Genomic DNA, 22,789 nt, shown 5'->3' on the forward strand with positions numbered 1-22,789 from the left:
GAATACAGTCTGGCCAATATTTAGGTAGTCCATTCTACATTCGGTCATTGAATACAGTCTGGCCAATATTTAGGTAGTCCATTCTACATTCGGTCATTGAATACAGTCTGGCCAATATTTAGGTAGTCCATTCTACATTCGGTCATTGAATACAGTCTGGCCAATATTTAGGTAGTCCATTCTACATTCGGTCATTGAATACAGTCTGGCCAATATTTAGGTAGTCCATTCTACATTCGGTCAGGTTTTATCAAGTTGTTCACTTGCTGTCATTTCCCTTTCATTCCAAAAAAAGCAAAGCTGCCTTCAACGTCTTAATCTTAAATGCAAAGTGTGTCTTATCTAAAGACCAATGGGTTTTCATCCTTGTAAAACATAACTGCTTGATAGGAACAAAAAAAGCCTGAGTCTTATTTTCTATAGGAGAGGAATTTAATTAAATTAAAATTCTCAAATTCCTTTTACTTGTTTATCCAGCAGGATAAGTGTGTGAAATAAATCATAGTTTCTTGAAGGTTGATGTGCAAGAGTGCCGCTTCTCCTGCTGGGGGACTAGAGCAGCATACCCTGGCAGGGATGGGCCCAAATCAATTCCCAATTAAATTTTCTTAATTAAAAATCACTGCCAAAAGTAAACTACTTCAAACCCCATTAAGCATAAGAGCATGATAAACCTGTTCAGCAAGGCAACAAATGTATCTCTTTATGAGCAGAGAATGAGAAGAAAATTGACAAACTTTTTTCAGTGCACAGATGTTCAACACCGACTGTTAGACTCTACAAGAGCCAGTGCAGATGTCTCCAAAGTGATTTTCAATGACAAGATATACTTTTAGTGAATAACAAGAACATTAAGAACTGTGCAATGTTCAAAGATGATAACACACCCAACGTATGCAGAGCATGCACACATTTAGCAACTGGCTAAATAGACGTTGAATTATGGTTATCTGAATGAGATGGTCCTGTCATGAGCCAGAGGACATATGACACACACTTAAATTAAGCCATCATACAACAGCGTGTGATGGTCGGAAGCCATTCTCCACGTCACATACAGGTAAGTTGAAAATAAGTGTCATGTCTAAATATAACTTATCCCTGCTGTGACAATTGAGCACTTACCAGCATCAGTGAAATTGCCCTCATCAGCATGCGCCTCAATGCATTCAAGCTGGAGAGGCAGCGATAGTAGAGGTTGACACCGAAGAGTGAAGAAAAACGAACAATAAAGCTAGGCCAGGACATACACACAGGCAATCCATTTCTGTTGATGATGCTGTTCCATGAAGGGGGGGGGGGGGGGGATCTGATGGATGGGCTGCTCAGGAGGAAGCTCCTTTAGTCACCATCTGATATGATGCTCTCCCCTGGCATTTACATTTATCATAGACGGCATTCAGCACTTTATCTGGTCTAAGAAGGACCAAAGTAGGACCAAAAATCTTCAGAGGCTCTCTGCAAGTATCACAGTGTGGTACATTCTAGGTTCAATGGTGTATTCTGGAGATTGATTGAGTCTGGACTAGGGTTCTTTTGTGCACAGGGCAAGAACTCCTCCATTTGGGTTCGGTTCTGGGTAAATGGCGCAGCCACATCTAAAAGGGACAGAGTGGCAAATCTGGTCTGAGCACCATTACAGAGGCAGGCAAACAGGACACCGTTTATAGCCTGCTGAGTCACTGAGATACATTCACGTATGAGCGTCTCCACATACAAAAACTCACCCAACTGTCTTCCAACTCACTCGCTAAAAGTACAATTCTCAAAATTACAGCCAGTAAAACAATGACATTTGTGCTGCTCCATTTTAAGCTCTATTCACTGAGCTGACGAATGCCAAGTGAAAGGGAGATGCATATGAAAATCATAAGTGGATGTGTGTGTGTCTCTAAAGGTGCTGCGAATCACCTCAGGTAATGAGGTGAGTGTGGAATGCTATTTCGCCATGCCAACAGCATGCCAGACTCCTCAGCCAGTTTTATAAATAGGTGAGAATGCCAGTGCGTGCCACTTCCCACATGATGCGAGCTCTTGATCAATCTAGCCAGCTAGAGTCAGGTTTCCTCCATGATCCAGACTGGACCAGCGCTCATTCCAAACATGGTCGGGTAAGGTAAGCCTAGCTGTCACTGGGGTCCATTAAAAATTCTTCAGCAAATTCTTTGTGTGTTTGTGCAGGTTTTCTACTCACTAGCATTCACTGGAGGCTTGTGTTGTCCAACGTGGCCCACAATGTACCCAACTTACCCTTTGAAGAGCTGATGATTGTGGGGATTTCATTCTTTTTTTTTTGTTTGTGGTAGAGACCATCTACTGGCCCTTAACTGGCATGAGTGTGAGGAGAAACAAAAAACCTACAGGGACATCACTAGCACTTGAGAGGGGTCTGTTCGCTTTGATCTGCTTCATAAAAGGAACACTACCGTGATTATCCAACCGATTCTTTCACACTTAATGCTAAATGTTTTTTGGGGTTTTTTTGTCAGCTGGGCTTAAAGGTGTGAGTAAGATGTGTGCTTATGTGTGGATCAGAGGAATAGACAAGGGCCTCGTTCTGCACAGAAGAGTATGAAGCCCACCTCTGACGGGCATAATGCCAAGGGCAACTCAAAACACAATCATGGAGACTCAGAGGGGGAAACGTGCTTTCTGAATGCATAAAGCACGAGCGCACAATGGGTATTCACACAAGCGTCGCTTCCACAGGTATTGAAAGACAGGAACACAACAACACTGCAAACCCCACTGAGCTACGCAGCTGCACAGCATGTGAAGAGGCACTTTCACCTACTGTTATGCAGATGCATACCCTAAAGAGCCAGTCGGCCTGAAGGACCACTTCTATCTGCAGAGGAGGAAGAGTGTTCAGAGAAGACTGGATGCTCTGTGCTGCACTAGTTTCCACACAAAAGTCTTCTCTGCTGTCTAAAAACCATGGCTGCACAAGAGGCTGCAGTGGACGTAATTAAAATGTCACTTTTTCTGCCCAGAGTCACATGAAGGTTTGATCATGCATTAAACCTTCAGTACAATTACAGCACTCTCAAACCAGTTAAATCCTGGTATACTGTAGGCCACGAATAGCTCGAATAGCTAGGGAGTGCAAATCATTTTGATACTCATATTTTTCATTTTTTTTTACATGTTTGGGGATATTTGGAAGACATCAGGTCTCAATTTTGACATGAAAAGCACGTTGTGTTTGGGCTTCTGCACCATTTATGTTGACCTTTCACAAATGCTACATGGGCCCAAGCAAACGTAAATGCCAGGCATAGTCAAAACTGGCATTAGGTGCCAAGAAGTGACCTTACAGTCAGGAATGTATCCATTGGGGTGCAGAGGATATCTAACTGGTACTACAAATAGTTGACTGCTGAAGGCGTAAGTTGCCCCTCAAGATGAAAGCGGCTGTTGGTGTAGCATGCGGTATCCATTTGACATTTCAGCTGCTCCAAACAAACACTGCTAGAGACCGACTGACAGAGAGAACAAAATGTAATATTAACCTACAAAGGCTTTGGCATAAGCAGAAAATAATGTAGTCAAAAATCTTAAGTCAAGACTGTACTCTAGAGAACCCATTTAGATTAGGAACAACAACTTCCGAAAACAGACAAGCTCTTCTGCATAATAAAAGCAGGCTTCTCCTACTCTCATGTCTGTGGTTGAGTGCAAGTCTGTGCTTGCACATCATAATTATGAGAAGGAGAGTCACCTCGGAGTCTGGAGTCATCACAAGTGGGTGCAGGGGGGGGGATGAGGGCATCACTTTCCAGCTCACTAGATCTTATGACCGTTGCAATGTCTTGCATCCGTAGCACTAGGCTGAGTAATGCCCCAGTAATGGGAATGGGGGCTACGAGGGGGGAGAGTGCCGTGTCAGGAGTCCTGTGTTTGTGCCACCAGACCACACATGGAGCAGATGCTGAGGGTTTAGACCTCAGATTAAACAAACCATGCAGACAGGCGCATCAATTACAGCCAACCAGCCAACCACTTACACTCAGCCGCCTTCTACTCCACTCATGGACCAATTAAAACCAAGCATGGAGGGCAGCAAGAGAATCAAGTATTCAGGGGGGGCGGAGGGGTATGAGAGTGGGATAGTTGTTGCCAATGTTGGGAACGGGGGACCAGACACAACGTTTAGAGACTCGCATTACCAGACTGGGATGAGTGCCCAGAACAGGGGCGAACTGGGGGCAGCTGTGTGTATATGGATGAGGGATCAATGCCATTACAAAACAAACATGAGGCTAAGGAAGCCCTATTCATATTCTCCACGGACACTGATGATCACTGATTATCATCTTATGACTGAATTTCCAATGTGTGACTGTGAGCTATCTGGTGTGCAGTCACAGTGGTTCCTTGGTTACAGTCAATGAGTAAATAAACTGAACCATGCAGTGCTAACAGAATTCTGGAGAGCTTGGTCACCCTGGTGTTCATAGGGTTAGCTATCTGAAGATCCTTACAGGACAGGAGTCCAAATAACTTGACAATTGAGAGGACCAGTCTGAGACACAATATCAGGGGTTTTTTTTTTTTCATAAACAGACTGACAGAGAGGGACTGGCATGAGGTGCCAAACTAAAAACTAAACAAGTGGGACTAGAATGGGCATCACTTGTGAATGTTATGCAAGAATGGGCATCACTTCTGATTGTTATATGTGTATGTAAGAATGGGCATCACTTCTGATTGTTATATGTGTATGTAAGAATGGGCATCACTTGTGAATGTTATATGTGTATGTAAGAATAGGCATCACTTGTGAATGTTATATGTGTATGTAAGAATAGGCATCACTTGTGAATGTTATATGTGTATGTAAGAATGTCCATCCATGCATGCACTATGTGGCAGGATGCTACAGTTGGACCCATAGTAAAATACAGACCTGTTTGTACAATCCTTGATGTACAGTCCCTGATTGAGGCAAAAGGTTGTTTATATTTGAGTTCAACAACCAATTCAATTTCAGCTGCAATGCCAGCTGCAATGCTAAAGCAGGAATTATACACAAATATCAGCAGTCTACATACTTTTGTTTATTGACTCAGAAAAAGTTGTTTGTTTTTGTGAGGTCACAGTGACCCACGGCACGACAATATTTTAATGGTGTTAAAAGTCCAATTAAAATGTTTGCATCAAAAGGAGTAACTTTTGCACTTAAGTTAAAGTTTAACCACCAAAATCTAATCAGTTCAGCTGTGAATGCAAGTGTATGTTGTGCCAAATTTGAAATAATTCACTCAAGGTGCTCCTCAAATATTTCCAAAAAGGTTTGTGAGGCCACTTAGACACTGACCAACATCTAATCAGTTCATCTTAAAGTTGAAGTGCCTGAACCAAATTAGAATGAATTCCTCCAAGGTGTTTTAGAGATTGTGTTCTCAAGAATGGGACAGATGTATGGATAACTCAAAAATGTACTACTGGTGCGGAGGCATGAAGTGTCATGAAGGACCTCATGTGGTGCATAGCCAAGTGTATCTGCTAAAGTTCACAAACAGCTAGCTGTGGCCTGTCTTGTCGTAATATAACGTTGTGCCTCAAGAGGTAATAGAGATCTTATCCTGTAGCCAGTATCAAGCCTAAAGCATAATGTTAGCATTTGCCTGTGGCCAGTAGCCAATCAGCTAGGTTTACTTCTTGTGTTTGCTAAAAAGGTGTTTCTTGTGTTTGCTTCAAAACCTAAGATGTACAAACTGCTCTCTCTCTGTACAGTTTCTTTCTGAGCTGTTGCTTTGCAGATTATAAGATGATACTGTGAGCTCTGTCAGCCCATCTTCAGTTACCCTCTCTGGGAACGAGGCAATGCCTAGGGGCCTGTGACACATTCCGAAGGAAGGAGAAAGCCTCTCTGCCCAGTGGGAAATGTCAGCACCTCTGCGCAGCCCTGTGGCAGGTGGTCACACCGGCTTTATGGTGGTGACCAGACCCCTGCACTGAGCATCCACAGGTGCACATGGAACCATGATGCTCCTGATGGCGCTCGAGGGTCACCTCCAATGCGACTCACCCAACGGTCTAACACTTGGCATGCCAATCAGGTCTGCTGGCTCATCAGTGACTCCTTTCATACCGAATTACAGCATTATATACATCAACACTGCTCATATGTCCCAAAGGTCTAGAGAGAGAGTGTAACAGCAAGTGCAGCAATTTGTTTCGTAATTTATGCAATGCATGCTTCTAGAACTGTGAGGTGCAACTTCCTTCAGGGTAACTTATTCATATAATGATAAATAAAAATAAAAGCGCAAGACTACTGTTAAGACAGCATTTGGACTTTCCTGTGCCATCGCTACAGTGGCGAAATGGTTGACTATCGTTCTTTCCTTCCCTGGAATGAGTCTGCTCAGAATAGCTTGGAGCAGATGCCTTCTCCCTCTTGGTTATTTGCAGCCCAAGGGCAATGGAATCCTGTCAAGTCTCATAGGAGGACAACAGTCCTCTCAGTGCAGGGCAGAAGGCGAAGCGGATGGAGGATACATCAGCTGTCTGAGGCCTCTAAGCACAGACTCGCATCATACGAATAAACGTAAACAAAACTTTGTGCCGCAAGGTGACAGACAGGTGAGACAACTAGAAAGACATCAAAAGAGCATGGAACGAGAGAGAGAGAGAGAGAGAGAGAGAGAGAGAGAGAGAGAGAGAGAGAGAGAGAGAGAGCGGTATAGGGTAGGGGTTAGGGCGTGGAAAAGTGAAAACATGAGGGACTAACCCAGCTGGCAGAGGGGATGTTTTACACACCAGGGCCTGCTGACAGAGTATCACTCTTCCCTCATCCCTGCAGCAACCTTCCCCTCCCACCTCCCATTAGCAGCAAATACTCTGCTGTTATGCCCAAGTTTGAGCTCTTCAGAGGTAGATTCCACACAGCAGGAAAGACAAAGGGAAAAACTCTGTACTGATTGTACCAAATGTACTGCTGACAAGATGTCAAATGAGTCTCTCAGGAGTGACTGATCTGGGAGGCAGTCTGTGCTTTGAAGAAAAAGCAAAAAACAATTTTTTGACTGCTACAAAGATAAAGACTAGGATTTGTTTTATTTTATGCAAACTGCTGTTTGTCCCTTGTCCTCCCTGACTTAAGTTTCAACTTGGACAATAGAAATATTAAGTCAATGATCCAAAAATCCACCACTTGCTCAAAACACCAAGGGTGCTACCTTTTTTTTAATATTAAAAATGGTTTTCAAGGTTGTACAGCCATTTAGTTGAGATCAAAGCATTCTATGGTGGTTTCAAAAGAGAGGATAAAGAAAACGGAACTGCTCTGAAACCCAGAGGAACTGCCACCTCTGAAGACCAAAATGCTGGGTGAAGGTGGAAGTAGAGTGAAAGTCCCATTTAATCTGTCTTTCAACAGAAAGTCAAATCAATATTAAAAGACCCCAGTGCCCAAATCCAGCATGCTTATCTGCAACCAAACTCTGTTTACTAAGGCAAAGGCAAAACTCTTGAGGAGGAAGAAAAAATGGCTTTCCTGATGAAATTTTAAAATATATTCCCCAGAGATAGAGAGCAGGTCTCTGTGGGGTTAGGTGAACAGACCACAGCAGGTGAGTAAACACACAGTAATAAATTTCTATCCACCAAACAGAAGGTCTCAATGTCAGATAGTGAGGTTGGCTTTATTTTGAACCGAATGACTCGGGCAAAGGCAAAGGCTAAAGGCAAAGGCTAAAGGTAATTGTAGCACATCGTGTTTTGTGGTGGAGTGGTAAACAAACAAAAACAGTTTGGAGATGGAGCTGTGGGGGCTCTCCACAGGCAGGTGCGAGGGAGCCATGCGGGCTCTTACAAACAATGTGCTCGTTTTTGATCTAAACCTCTTGGAAATGGGTATGAGTTGCAGGGCGACAGGGTGTTTTCAGTCTCAGGAAGACATATGACCGCTGGGTCACAATCTGCACCCACCTCCAAGAGCCAAATCTTGGTGGAGTGTCACATTGCTCACAGCCCCCATCCCTCTCCCATGTCCACACACACTTGCATTCAAAAACATTCAAAGGTAGTTAAGTTACATATGTGCTCACCAAAAACACTCAGCTCATCAAATTCCTATCGAAATAGGCGAATGATCTTAACCCTGGCACTGAGACCTCACCATACTGTAAATGTGGCTAGGAACCCAAAAGGCAAATTATAACTGCTTAATGCTTCCCCGTGAACAGCAAGTCACAAATTATTCTCAAGAGATTTTGTCTATTCTGTGTGTTAAAATCTGAGCTTTTCACAATGCATATGCCTGAACACATGTTCCTTCACAAGAAGACCTCAGGCAAAAAATAATGCGTGGACAGCAACTGGCACATGCTACAGTGGACAGGGATGTGGCATAGCTGAGATGGGCAGGTCCAGATCACTTTACCCAAATTACACGAAAGGGTGGGGGTGGGAACGGAAACCAATATCAGCTCTCAAGTGCCCTGCCATAAAGGCTACAGTGCCCGATAACCATCTCAGCAACAGCTGGATGCTAGCTCAAGCATGGGAAGCGAGAAAGACCTGTTGGCACATTTTAATTGGAAACTCATCCTATGCTATTTATAATGACATAATTAGGCTTACTTAAATTCAGCATTCAGAAGTTGGACCACATTATCACAAGTTCTGTTTTTGACAATATAAGGACCTTTTCTTAAAATGATCCAGGACATCAAAAGCATAAGCCATTTACCACCATTCAGAATATCCTGTAGTAAAATGTTTAACAATTAAGTCATTACACCTTCAAAAGTACACTACAATTGTGTTTGGTGAGAGAAATGATAAAAATGTCTCCAGTAAGCCCTCCTCAAGACTTTGAAGAATGAACTTGCTGAGCAACGGCTGTGGGGACCACAGTCCTGCCGACCCACTAAGATCCCAGAGAAATCTCAGCTATTTCATTCACTGGTGCCAGCTGCTTCTGTTGGAGTTGTGAAAGGCTTTCATGGAAACCCTGCATGCACAATCTTCAGCAGGGAAACCCTGGGGACCCCTGGTTTCATAGACAGCAACTCTTAAGGATTCTGTAGAGAATGTCAGGCATTTCTGACGTTCTGATGTTCTCAGCAGGTGGTAGTTTCAAAATAAGTGAGTAACAAAGACAAATAAAAAAGAAATCTTGTTCTTAGGACAACTTAAGAACAAAGAAACTATGCTAGAAATATTTGTACAGCCCCTCAAAATGCAATATTACCTGGAGAATGGTGTGCACATTACTGATATGGGGTGATTGGGGACTCTGTGAGAGGTGTGTGCAAAGTAAACATACTCAATGTTCATACAAGCCTGATGACATCTATAAAGATTGGAATAGCTGGCCAAGAAAAACTTTTATTATTTCCTTATACCGTTTGAAAACCAAAACTGGGACGAATTGGTCTCACATGAAAGTGGTCACACAAACAATTTACTGATTTATATGACAACTGATAATTGGCAGGTACTTTGAGAGTACTCTGCTCATATTAAACCCTATTTTGAAGCTCTGGCTGTGTACCATCTGATACCCAGCCCTCATGTGAAATTCCAACAGCGATCAAGAATTCATTACATTACATTCTAAATGATTCAGAGATGTTCACTAATCCAGCTTCAAATTAAATAAATACAAATCTAAAATCTATTAATTAATAAAGTAAAAAGATCTCTCTGATATATTGCCAAAATGGAGGGACTCTTGACATGATTTATTTATCCTATGTAGTAATTTGCTGTGTGATTCTCACTCAGAATGTTGTTATTATTATTATCATTACTATTATTTCTTTTTTTTTCACCAAGTATCACCTTACAACTGCCTTAATAATAATAATAATAATAATAATAATAATAATAATAATAATAATAAAAGTGGCAGCTGTGTCCGTCCTACATTCGGGTCCAAGCAGACCCAGGTTAGAATCCGAACCACAGTCATTTCCCAATCCCACTTCGTCCATCTCTCCCACTTGCTTCCTGTCACTATTCACCATCCTAATGACATTTGGAAATCGCCCTCACAACCCAAAGGCTCCAACACGTCCTCTTCCCAACAGGGCTAACTACCGCATAAAACTTAGCGGGGTCTTCATTCTATTTGGAAAGGCCTCACTGCACTCTTGCTCAGGAATATGGACGACTAGCATACACCTTTTGCAGTTGTTGCCGCAATGCGCAATACTATATAAAGCACTCGCTCAGGCAAATAGTGTCCCTAGGAGGCTACTAGAATGATTTCTCAAAATGGAACATGATTCCAGCAATTACTTCACCCCGACCACATGCCATGTTGCACCAAATCGCTTGACATTGAACAACACCCTGTTTTTTCCAAAACATTTAACAGCTTATTATAGCCTAGGTTCAGGATACTGGTAGTATCATAAGCCTTGGACCAGTTGTCGAGGTGTAACATTGCATTCACGTCCCAAACGAAATGTTAACATCACTGCGCTTGATGCTCACAAGAGAAAGACTTCTCTGCAACCATTCCTGCTTCAACCACACCCACTTTTGTAAATTCTCGGGACTATTCAGACTATTCAGTACACCTATTTCCCGCGATGATCAATGCATTTCGCTATGTGCCTTTCTCTATACAGGCACTATAAATAGGAAGTTTGCATGTAGCCTTTTTAAGGTCACGGGTTGGGGTCTTAGAGGCCGCATTGGGAAGTCTGGGCCACAAACGCATGCGCAGACAATCTGCATCTCCTGCCAGTGCTTATTGGAGTTTAACTGTAATGTCGCAAAGAAATACCATCTACCCATATCCACAGTGTTCTTCTCGACATCTAGGAGCATTTTCAATGGGGCTGCATTCTCAACAATGACAGGCCTATTTAAAGAGTTTGAAATGTATGGCAGATAATGTTATAAACCAAATTGCTTGGCATAAAACATTTCTTGTTTAGTCTTTATGTATAGTAACGGTTTAGTTGGCAAATATAGGTCCCACAACCACTCCACAGCCCACACAAACACTGCAACATGACTGATATTGATACTGAAATAAACACTATATCATTTTAATCAACACTTCTCATTCTTTCTTATGATGAGTGTTGCTGTATTTTATTTTGCATATCCATTACACAAGACCTGACACATTATGGGAATCCCAATATGAGCAATGACATGATATATGAAAGTCTAAGCCAACAACAGAGTTATACTGTACATAACCTTAACTGTTCTTTGAGAATATCTTAGGAGTTGAAATACCATCTCCTCTCTTAAGCTACTGTACCTTTATTTTTTGCCTTCACAAGCCACTTCTACTTTTAAGACTTTATGATGCATTGTGTTTCTATTTAAAATGTGTAAAAGTACTGGTATGTAATGATGATGTAACTCTACCAAAATCTCATAAATGTGTACGAGCATTTCAGCAAGACAGACTCAATGTTTCAATGGCTTAGTAATTAGGCTGAATATAAACTCCCACCACAACAGTCACCAGGAATCCCAAGGTCATGACTCACCTGCCTACGACAGAAAGGGAGTCCATGGGTGATTATATTGATTCTAAAGATCTTGAGCACCTTCTGTGGAGGCAGGGTTGCTTTGGTCACCTCCACGGGGTCGACCAAGTCCAAAGCCTGACACTCCGAAGGTGCCTGGGGGGCTTTCTCTTTGCTTGAAGCTTTAGGCATCTTCCTTCGGGAGCTGGAGGACGCAAAGTGGGGGATAGGGCAATGCAGAAGCATTGCCAGCACAAGGCTAGTAGGTCATATCCCAGAGAATAACTCGGAAGGGTGTTCAGAGTGCAGAAGGGTTCAGAGTGCAGAAGCACCAAACCACTTGGTCTGAGTAAAAGCAGTGAGGGGCTCGTTCTTGGAGACCTCTGGGCGCCTAGTTGTAGACAGCAGTTCTCAGTGTTGTTCTGCTTTGAGTGTCCACTGCAAGTCAACCTCCTCAGCCATGCTGGCCCCTTTAAAATATCCAGGAGTGTGATGTCACCACTGCGTCTGCCAGGCTAAACAGCTGCTGCCATGCCTGTGGAGGGCCGGGGTGGTGGTGGAGGTGGGAGTCCTCTCCGTCCCCCTTGCCGAGTCACACATGGACCCAGCTCTAAATCAGAGGAATGTGGATGCACATGTCACCCCTGCAGCTTCCTCTGGCACCCTGACCCCTCCCCTTAGCAACTCGGGAGGTAAGAGCAGATCCTGCTAGGCCAGTAGAAATGACCAAAATCACCTTCCCTACAGGCCACTGTAGCATAGCAAACACATCAAAGTGAGGTTTGATTCTCCCATTCTCCCGCAATTGACAAAATAGTCACAACATCAATATTCATTTAACTGAACCTTTAGTCAGCTTTCCATAGCATTCCTGTCATACCTTCCGCACATCTAAGAGCCAGGCATGGGTTTATTTAGGGCTAGACCAAATCACCCAAGGGACAGGTGTCCCAATGCATAACAGGACTGCTTCAACAAGGCTCCCTTTGCCCATGTGTCTGGATGAATGGGCTCTCTTTCACACCTCTCACCCTCCGCCAGCCCCAGCTCAGCAGGGCCACGGCAGGCGCTCCACTCTGAAGTTGTGCGTCAATCTCTTGCGTCTATGGGACAAACATGCTGAGCATGGAGCGTCTTAATATAGAGGTAGCAAATGCTAGTGAGCAAGCCGGGGAGAGTGAGAGTGCGAGAGAGAGAGAGAGAGAGAGAGAGAGAGAGAGAGAGAGAGAGAGAGAGAGAGAGAGAGAGAGAGAGAGAGAGAGAGAGAGAGAGGGAGAGACAGAGAGAGAGAGAGAGAGAGAGAGAGAGAGAGAGAGAGAGAGAGAGAGAGAGAGAGAGAGATTGAATGCTATGGAAGTAGTTCACGTGTACTGTGAAATTCCAGTCAGTCTTTAACTCTAAGACAGGAGTCACCAAATGGTGGACCGCGGTCCGAGTCTGGACCCTGACGTGATCCTATCCGGACCCGGACAACAACAAACAACGTGATGTTCCTGGGTTTCCAGAATTTTGGGTCAACATAAAAAAAAATTAAAAAATGAAATTAAACTTGCTGATTAATGGGTTTAAGGAACCAGCTGTGGAATATCCATCCTTGTCACAGCTCAAATTTTATTTTAAGTTCACGTTAAGATCTTTAAAAAGGCTACTCAGTTTTTCTCCCCAATTACCCTTATTTCTTCTCATTTCGAATGTTGCCTTTCAGGCTACTTATTTTATTTCACATTAAACATTAGGCCTAGGCCTACAACTAGGCTCCATCCATATATATATATATATATATATATATATATATATATATATATATATATATATATATATATATACATACATACATACATACATACATACATACACCATATATATATATATATATATATATATATATATATATATATATATATATATATATATATATATATATATATATATATATATATATATATATATATACACATACATATATACACACACACACACACACGCATATATATACACACACATACATACACACTCCGGACCTTTGCTTGAAGAAATTTTCCGTAACTGGACCTTGCTGAAGATTAATTGAATACCCCTGCTCTAAGACATACCTACATTTAGGCATTGAACTGGAGCTCGAGTAGGCCAAGTTTGTTTTGGTATTCTTCCCACAAAACAAAGACAGATACTTTACTATCAGTTTGACATTTCAGAAAGGTTTTTTCAGTCAAAAACAAGGAAAATTAAAATGAATCGGCTTCCATATGGCACTTAAATATGTACTGTAAGCCAAGCCTCAATTCTAGAAAATTATGACTAAAGAATTAAAGTCAGACAGAATCCAGGAAAATAGTCTCAGTTTTTACTCACAGTTTGTCTACATAATGTTTAGTTCACTTTGTCCAATTCCAATGTTTTCATTTTTTAACCTCTTATTTACTTTACTTCACTGTACTGTACTTTACTGATTCATTTATATAAGGCCCTGGATTTGGAACAAAGCACAAAGAGTGATATTCGAGGATATTTTAAAGTCATGTTTCGTACCCATATGACATAATCCAGTAATAAGTTAGCAAATACAACACTTCATTACATTGCCGGTCTCCACAACATATGAACATGACGATATTAAGGATAAAGTTTATACTACCCTTAATGTCACTCTTTGCACTTTTTTCCCCGAATATTGGACCTTAAATAAAATCAGTGAGCATGCCGCATAAACTTTTAATGGTTCAGTCATCCTGAAAATGTGTCTTCCATCCAACAAAGTTTGGGCTCACTATGAATTATACTTTCCAGGATACTAATGGCCAAACATGGCTTCAAAAATATGCGTTTTTCTACAGGCCTTGGTCTTGGGACTAGGGCTATCAATCGATTAAAAAAATTAATCTAATTAATTACATACTCTGTGATTAATTAATCTAAATGAATCGCATATATAATTTTTGCTGTGAAAGTATTTTAAATATTTAAATTCAAATGAATCATTGAATAATCAGCATTAGTGACATTAAAGTTCAAAAACTCTTTTATTATTATTTTCACTGTTCAAATAATTGGCATAATAATCTATGATATGACCTAATATGCTAAGGAAATAAATTCAAATGTGCTTCGGGAAGAAGTTTTTTTTTTCACATACAAGGCATTTCAGGCCACAGATATAACCTAGGGGACACAATGAAAATGATGAAAACACTCCCCTCAATGTCAACACTTATTTCTTGATGTGCGACTATAGAGTTGATGAACTCCGGTGATATGCAAATTCCTTGCTGCAGACATTGCAAAGGACTTTATTTTCAACACTTTATTTTTTTTATCAACAACATCAGGCCATTTTTTAAAAGTAAATGTTCCAATCAATGATCCAGGCAGCACGTTTTCTTCTCTCTCCTTCATTTTACAGTCTAATTTTTACTGACTAGAATGGCTCGGGGTCAAAAGTCATACGGAATCGATTAATCTGCACTAATTTTTTTAATCAGTTATTTTTTCTCAAATTAATTAATCGAAATTAATCAGTTATTTTGACAGCCCTACTTGGGACCCATTCATGGTGCACACAATGTCTGTACAAAATCTGAGAAGGTGCAGCAACAACCTTCTCATTTACCCCTGAATGACCCAAAAGCAATCAGTCAGCTAGCAGATGTGATGGTCCTCTACTCACATGTGCCTTCTATGACCAATCAAACAGCCAATGAGAACATTCTAGCAGTCATCAGAATAGTGTGAGTTTCTAATTTATTTGTGGCTGTAGGTGATCATTTCTGCATGCATATTAACAGTGGTCAACACAGTCATACCACCCATTACTACATGTAAGATCGGCATCAGCTATGTAGCAGAATGCAGTTTAGAAAGCAGAATGATTGAATTTACTAGAGCAACAAAACAAAATTTGTGTCCTCTAGGCACATCTGACCAGTTCCTTCAGTTTAGTGATCATCCAGGAGAGGCAGAGTAAAACGATCTTACCATAGGAAGGTCCCCATCAGCTTTTTCACTAATCCCAAGATACAGAACTATGTGCTGGACGTGCATAGCTGAGCCCTAGTCTGATAACATGATCAGTCCTGGTTAATTGGAGGGAATGCCAGATATCCTAGGGGTTTAACCTGAGGTCCCATGGATTGCAGGCCAAAGCCTCCTGCATGCCAAACTGACTTCTTTTTTTTACCAAGTAGACCCCATATCACCAGTGTTCTGAACACGGACCCAATAACATTAGGATGTCATAATGCCAATTCCTGAACACAGGCCAACGGTTTAACTTGGAGTGGGAGCTAAAATGTCAACTCAACCAAGATAAAACTGACTGAAGACAAACTGTGGACACACACACACACACTTTCTACAGGCAACAAACGGTTTCTCCCACAGGGTAGTAAGGCATGGTATAACTGGAAGGAGTCGGGAAGACTAAAGGTCAAGGGCCATGTCCCCCTGAGCCCACTGGCACTCAACACATTCAGTAAACACTTTCTACTGGACAGAGGAAACCACCCAGCCAATCAGCATAAAGCTGACTTAATTATTCATGTGGGTACCAGATAAACATGAGGGGGTGCTAGTTATCTGCTAAAGTGGGCTATTTTATTCCCCAGCTTAATTGTAGGGTTGTAAATGGACTAATAATAGCATCTTAGCATGTTTTTGACAGACTAAAGTTTCATACCTTTTATGTTAACATGAGAGGTAAAAGGTAAAATCTTCCATTCATCCATGTCATCTTTAATGCAGATTGCCTGAGAGATTTAAATCATGACTACAACATGGTAAGCTTCCCCTTCTCCAAAATGGTAAGCATCCCCTTCTCCCCCTTAGAAGTGCATGATAAAATACATCATATTGCATAGTCATCATAGTCATCATCAAACTGCATTCTACTTTCGGTGACGCCAACCAAGTTCTCTACAAACAAATGCAAATCTGTATCTGTAGCCATAACAACACAATTGCTTATGTACACATCTGGATAAGTTCTGCCAATTGCTAGGACAACCCCAGTACACACAACAGTATACTGTGCAGGGCAAGCAACAAAAAGCCCTCCAAAGACCACACTCTGATGGATTGCTCTGGGATTTTAACGAAGCCCAGACCACACACAGACACAGTTTGTTGTTAATAAAGAACCAAGTTCTCCTCACAGCTCCCCAGCTGGGTGAGTGAATGGGCCTCTCTGACTGTCTGACTGTCCTCTGGGCTACTATCCTCTGCTCTGCCTATAGCTCATCAGTGACTAATCTCCCTCACTCTGTGTTCTCCAAATTGGGAGTTCAAGCCAAGTCTGATATCACCAAACCCATTCACTTTCATGAACAGGGTCTGGGGACGATCTATTGGGATACGTTTCCAATGGTAGCATCGCAATCGGCAAAATCATTGATCCAGCCTAACCAACATTACTTCCTACTCCAGCACTAACCTGTGCAAATAATTATAAACCACATCAGCATTAACCACATCAGCATTAACCACATCAGCATTAACCACATCAGCATTAAGGAAACAATGTATTAACATTGCTGTATACATTTACACATTCTTCCGGTTACAATTATTTGATGTTTACTAGTGTGGATAATGTTGTTTCATTGCTTCTTCCTCCAACACTAACTCTACCACTTTTGATTTTGAATGCCATCCACTCTTGATGCCGATTGGTTGGCTCCCCTGTTGGCTGAGGGAGACGGTGGTGCATTGACTGTGGCCAGACTGTTACTGTATCTCAGTGAAAGAAAATGAGCCGAGATACATGAAGTTGAGGCCAGGTTAAAAGGGACACCAGGCATCGTTTTCGTGTTAATTAATCATCTTCGTAAGTCGGTATATGGTTAAATGACTCATTGCGGGGCGAATGAAGGCTCTCTCGCCCGCCCCTACTGCCTGTAGGAAGAATATCCCACTTGCAAGTTCGGTGTATCCTACCCGCCGACCGAAGCAGGATCAGTTTACAGCACAGAGGCAGGCTAACGAAACGCTAGAGATTGTTGCAAATGTGTGTATAATGGCAGAGCCAGCGAAGAAGCAGCGAAAACCCTTGACGGAAGACGCAAAGAAAAGGAAAAGAGCTTCAGACCGAGCGAGGGGGAGTTTTGTAGAGAAAAAGCATCAGGCTTGCCTGGTGTCCCTTTAAAGCCAACTCTCAAAACAAAACTTGTCTGAGGAAAAAGCAGGCCACCTACACTAAGTCTGCATTGTGTTCTTATTGATGAGATCTCAAGGTTAATGGAGAATTCTGGCATTTTCAATCTGAGCCCTTTCGTTCATTCGTTCGTTCGTCTTTAGGTACTTTCATTAGGTACTTTCATTCTCCTTTTATAACTGAATTCCAGTTTTCGAGGAATCCATAGTATGCAAACAATGAGTTTTAAAACTGGTTACGTTTTGTCATTAAGCAGCATGTCCACAAGGCTCTCTCTCTCTCTCTTTGCCTCTCAATGTCAAACACACACAGACACACAATTTAGCAGTGATAGCCACATACTCCCCCAAAGAACACTAGAGGCTCTTAAGCTCAAGCACACACACACACACACATCTCTACAGACACACAACACAAAGCTCTACAGACAACTCATTTGCAAGGGTAACCTGAGCAAGGGAGATTAAAATTTCAAGTGGCAATGAATCTTTTATGCTGGGGTCGCTTAGGGGAGAAATATTCCTAAATAAGTTTTTCTTTGGGACCTGAACATCACTGCGGCAACAGAAAATGAGTTGCTGTTATTCAGTTGGTGCATTCTTCAGCTGTGGAAAGTTGGACAGTCAGACATAATAGATGCCTTAGTGGGGCGAGACTTAAAAATGCACAGCTCTGGCTCCATCTAATAATTGCCCTAATGCTTGCAGCAACACACACTTGCATGCCCCCCATACACATAAACGCCAAACAGTCTACAGCAGACAATGGGGCAGGCAGACATGTGCCAGTGTAATCCATGGTCGTCTACAACAATGCTGCCTAGTGCAGCCCACAGTTCAACAAGGCCAGATGCAATGGACAGTGAGGAATTTCCCTGCATTCTAAATATACCCCTCATGCACGGGTGACCAAAGGCAGAGGAACACTGACTGGACATCCATGGCGTCTGTACAATGCCAATCTACAGTCAAGAAAAGACGTTCATGTGTTCCGGGGGTCAGGCCTGCCGCCTGCCATCTCACCAGCTCCGTGGTTTGGCACATTCTGGTGGCCACTGTGTTCAGGCTGGCAGAAGCCCAGCAGCAGATGGGAAACGGCTCGTTAAAGAGGAAGCCTGGGATTGAGCTCCTGGGCGGAAGGAACAGCTGCAGGGGCAGCAGCCGGCCCTCCATTTCTCCGGCTTCTGCTTCGGTACTTAACGTCTGCACTAACTGATGCAGGGTCAGTTGTGTTTGAGACAATCACGGACCAGGAAGAGGAGCAGGAAGGAGGACAGCTATTCCAGAGAAGGTGAAGAAAGAGGACCAAACTAAAGCACCTGTCGGGTCACTGGTGCCCTCCGGTGGATGCATGCAGAACTTTTTTGTGGTAAGGAGTAGGCAACTCCCTCCTCAGTTATGGGTTTTATTAGAGTGGTGTGTCTGGATTGAGAATTGAAATCAATAAATACTGTTATAAATAATCAACAAATACTGTTCAATTGAAATTGATCCCAAATAATGTTTTTTTTTTTTCTTTTTTCATATTTTTGGCTCTTAAAAGCAACACGCCAAACTTTTGGGTAATGAGCTTATTTGCTGTCGACCTCACAGTTAGAGAGAAGGATACTCTTCTTAGTGTGTGCGATAACCCAGTCTGACATGGTAGCCTAGCTTAGCTTAATTCACTGGAAGTGGGTTACACCAGCTAGCCTATAGCTAAAAGGGAGTTGATCACCAGTGTTGTTGAGTGATGTCCAAGACTCATTTCTGTTCCATTTCACCTCAGCCTCCTCACTCCTGTCTCCCTCCCTCTCGCTCTCCACCATGTCTCTGCAACAGTCACAAGGTTGCATAGCAACAGCTGGGTAACGGGGGTTTCTTCCAAGGGAGAGTCTCTGAAGAGTGTGAGCAGGTCTGGCTGGCTGCGTGGCTGTGTGCACAGAGGCAGAGGAAAGCTGCGTGACCCACTCATCACTCCCACACAGCAGAGGCGGCGGCGCGGAGCACACCAGCATCACGGTGCCGCTGGAGCAGTGAGGTGCCGTGCCAGCGGCCGGCGAGCACACCTGCCTCTGCCACACAGCGACGAGTGTTACGCTTTCTGACCACATGCTGGGTGAGCGAGGATGCCACCGCGTCCCTGCACAGAGGGGGTACTGAATTCACGCACAAATGGGCAGATGTGCGTTTGTGTGTGTGTGTGTGTGTGTGTGTGTGTGTGTGTGTGTGTGTGGGAATGAGTGTGTGGGAGGAGGCAAGTGGCTGCATGATAATGGCAATGTATCAGGCTGTGTGTGTGTTTGTTTGCCTCTTCCTTCTGGTGACTGCACTATTCTGGCAGAGTTTGGCAAATATCACCTTTCACAGGTATGTGCATGATAGTGTGTGTGTGTGCATGATACACTGTTGCTCACAGTTCACGTACAAACATCCATGCATATCACACACACACACACACACACACACACACACACAGAGCTCAAGCTCTCCCTCTCTCCCTCTCTCTCAAACCAGCATACAACAACTACCCATTGGTTCACCATTCTCAACCAGCCATTTCCACAGTGAAGAGCCATCAAAGACGAGCTTATGGCCAGGTGAATAGAAAAGAGGATCATGCTTATGGATGATGATTATTTGAGTCTTGCCAATTTAATGTAACCTGCCTCAAACTAAGAAAAGGCCTGGACAAACTTTGATCCATTACAGAAACAGAGCAAACAATTAACAAACCTCAGAAATATTCTTCCATAATGAAGTGAGTGAGGTGTCTGAGCCGCCTGTTAAAAGAGCCAAACTTCAGTGGTCATCTGCCATACCACGAGTCAGAGCCTGCCCACCAAATGTAGCGCAGTCACCCTCACCTTCCGCGCGAACAATCGCTAAATCATCCGACAAGCCTGCAGGCCAGGTCACAAAACACCATTGGTCAGAGACACCAGCGGCAGCAATTATCAATGCCTCATTGGCAGTCATTTTTAACAAGGCTTTAACGAGGACCGAAGGCTTATTTACAAATAACACCTAGAAACATGAATGTATGCACGTAATCATCTACTTGTGAATCTCAGGCACTGCCACTGTGTGAAAGTGGAATGACAACATACTGGTATACTGAAGATGCTTTACAGATTTTCCATCGCAGAATAAGCTATGCAACTTTAAGACCTGCAGGTGCCTCAAAAGTGAAGCTTTACATCAAAAGTTCTAGCATCACACACAGTTACACACTGATAATAGAAGAAATATTTTCCTTGCAATCAGCAAAACGCACAAAGCAAACTAAACACATGGACCAAACTTGACTGCTTGTGCAAATTGCCAACAATGTTTTCATATGGAGTGGATGGAGCTAGTGGGGGAAAGTGTACCCACACATCTACTCACACTGGGCAAGGGTAAGGCCTATACATTTGTGTCCATGCTTGAAGTACAAAGATGCCAAAGACATTCCCCCATGGTTCACTTCAAGCACTTAGGATTCCAGAGACAGCCGTGAGAGTGCTGGGGCTGACTTCAGCACACTGACACACATGTCCACAACTGCTCCCCAAACACCGTGTAGTGTACCACTCAGTGTAGGAATCCAAATCTAGCAGGTGGCACAGTCAAAGAACAGCACCAACCAGATTCACAGTTTGTTTCATTGACAACAACAACAACACCACCACGTTACATTTATATACTGCTTTTCTCAACACTCAAAGCGCTTCACATGGAAAGGGGGACCTCACTAACCACCACCAATGTGCAGCACCCACCTGGGTGATGCACGGCAGCCATTATGCGCCAGAACACTCATCACACACCAGCTTGAGGTGGAGAGTGAGGAAGTGATTGAGCCAATTAGAGTAGGGGATGATCAGGGGGCCAGATTGAATGAGCCAGGTTGTAAATTTAGCCAGGACACCGGCTTGACAACGTTTTCGACATATGCAGGTAAGGAGACATTTTGACACAGTAGTACAGTGACGTCTTCTCTCAGAATCACTGTGCTATATTCGATAGTATGGAGGCTGGGCAACAGGAGCAGTAGGCAGGCAGCTGGGCTGGGGAGTTGGCCCTGGCAAGGGACTCCCAGCCTTGAAGCTGGGCCTGCAGGCTCCAGGGAACCCGCGCCGCCACAGAGAAGGCCTTCTTAATTAAGCCATGATGAAAGATTTATCCACCAGCCTGTGAAGTGATGCTACATGCTGCCTATACAGCAGATGTGCCGGAGACGCAGAGGGGCCTGGTTTCGCTCACCACGCCAGGGAAGCCACCATGAGCACATGCATAGCCAGAGAAGCACAGGGAACGCGCCTTCACTCATAAGCCATCAGCAGCCAAAGGAAAAGTGAGACAACCACTGCCAAGAGGGTCTGCAAGGGCACTGGCCTATTAGAGAGTGGAGAGTGCTGGAGCCAGGAAATGAGGTCGTGGCTACAAATCAAAAGGCAGAGCGGCCCCTTTTGTGCCGTGGAGCTACAAATCAGCCAACCTCAGCTGGAGGTCCCATTCCAAGAGGCGCTGGATGTGGGCCGGGAGGAGAATACATACTCTGCTCTTTAATACTACATGTTACTGCTGCCTTTAAGCCACTTAGCCATCAAATGACCGATCCGTGTGGGCCGCTAATTCTGCAGCTAATGAGAGCGCTGCTGATCAGTAGGCGAGAGCTCCGACAGTGGAACAGCGACACAGAGGCGGCGGGCCCGGGAGCAGGGAAGGCAGACAGGTGTTGGGTTTGCACAGCTCTGCTGTGAGGGAGAGAGGAGTGAGGCTAGCTCAGTGTCTCTCATTAGAGCTAATGCCCATTCCGTGATCAACAGGACAGGGATTAGTGCCCTGTCTGCCCCGACACCACTTCCTCTTCTCACCCACTGTGCAGAAAACCAGAACGGCTACTTCCTTTTCCTGCACGCCCAAGGGGAAATGCTGCGTCCTGGTCGTAGTGCATCAGAGACTGATTAGAGACAACGATTGACCACAGAGTTCTCACAGCATGCCCTCCGTGTCTTAATTAGGCACTGATGGAGAGGCGAGCAAAACAAAACAAACCCCAGAAGAGTAGCGCTACACAGAGATAGGATGTGCTCCTGAGCCATCAGTAATACCATAAGAGTAGTGCTACACAGGGATAGGATGTGCTACTTTTGATACTGAGCCATCAGTAACTATACTATACCAAACGAGTAGCGCTACACAGGGATAGGATGTGCTACTTTTGA

The 22,789-nt window shown here is 43.5% G+C and overlaps 1 protein-coding gene across 8 annotated transcripts in view; it reads right to left on the reverse strand.

Moving 5' to 3' along the window:
• The window catches only part of fbxw7 (F-box and WD repeat domain containing 7), a 132,261-nt gene that overhangs the window by 49,243 nt on the left and 60,229 nt on the right, over positions 1 to 22,789 (reverse strand). Inside the window, exon 1 of one of the 8 annotated variants that reach the window (XM_042094166.1) lies at positions 11,475 to 11,909. The exons of the other annotated variants lie outside the window; for them this stretch is intronic. Coding sequence (XP_041950100.1) covers positions 11,475 to 11,699 — 225 coding nt within the window. The 5' untranslated portion in view covers positions 11,700 to 11,909. Of the gene's footprint in view, positions 1 to 11,474; positions 11,910 to 22,789 lie in introns of those variants that run through there. 8 annotated transcript variants of the gene reach the window in all.

Source organism: Alosa sapidissima, chromosome 1 (assembly GCF_018492685.1).
Source record: "Alosa sapidissima isolate fAloSap1 chromosome 1, fAloSap1.pri, whole genome shotgun sequence".
NCBI lineage: Eukaryota > Metazoa > Chordata > Actinopteri > Clupeiformes > Clupeidae > Alosa > Alosa sapidissima.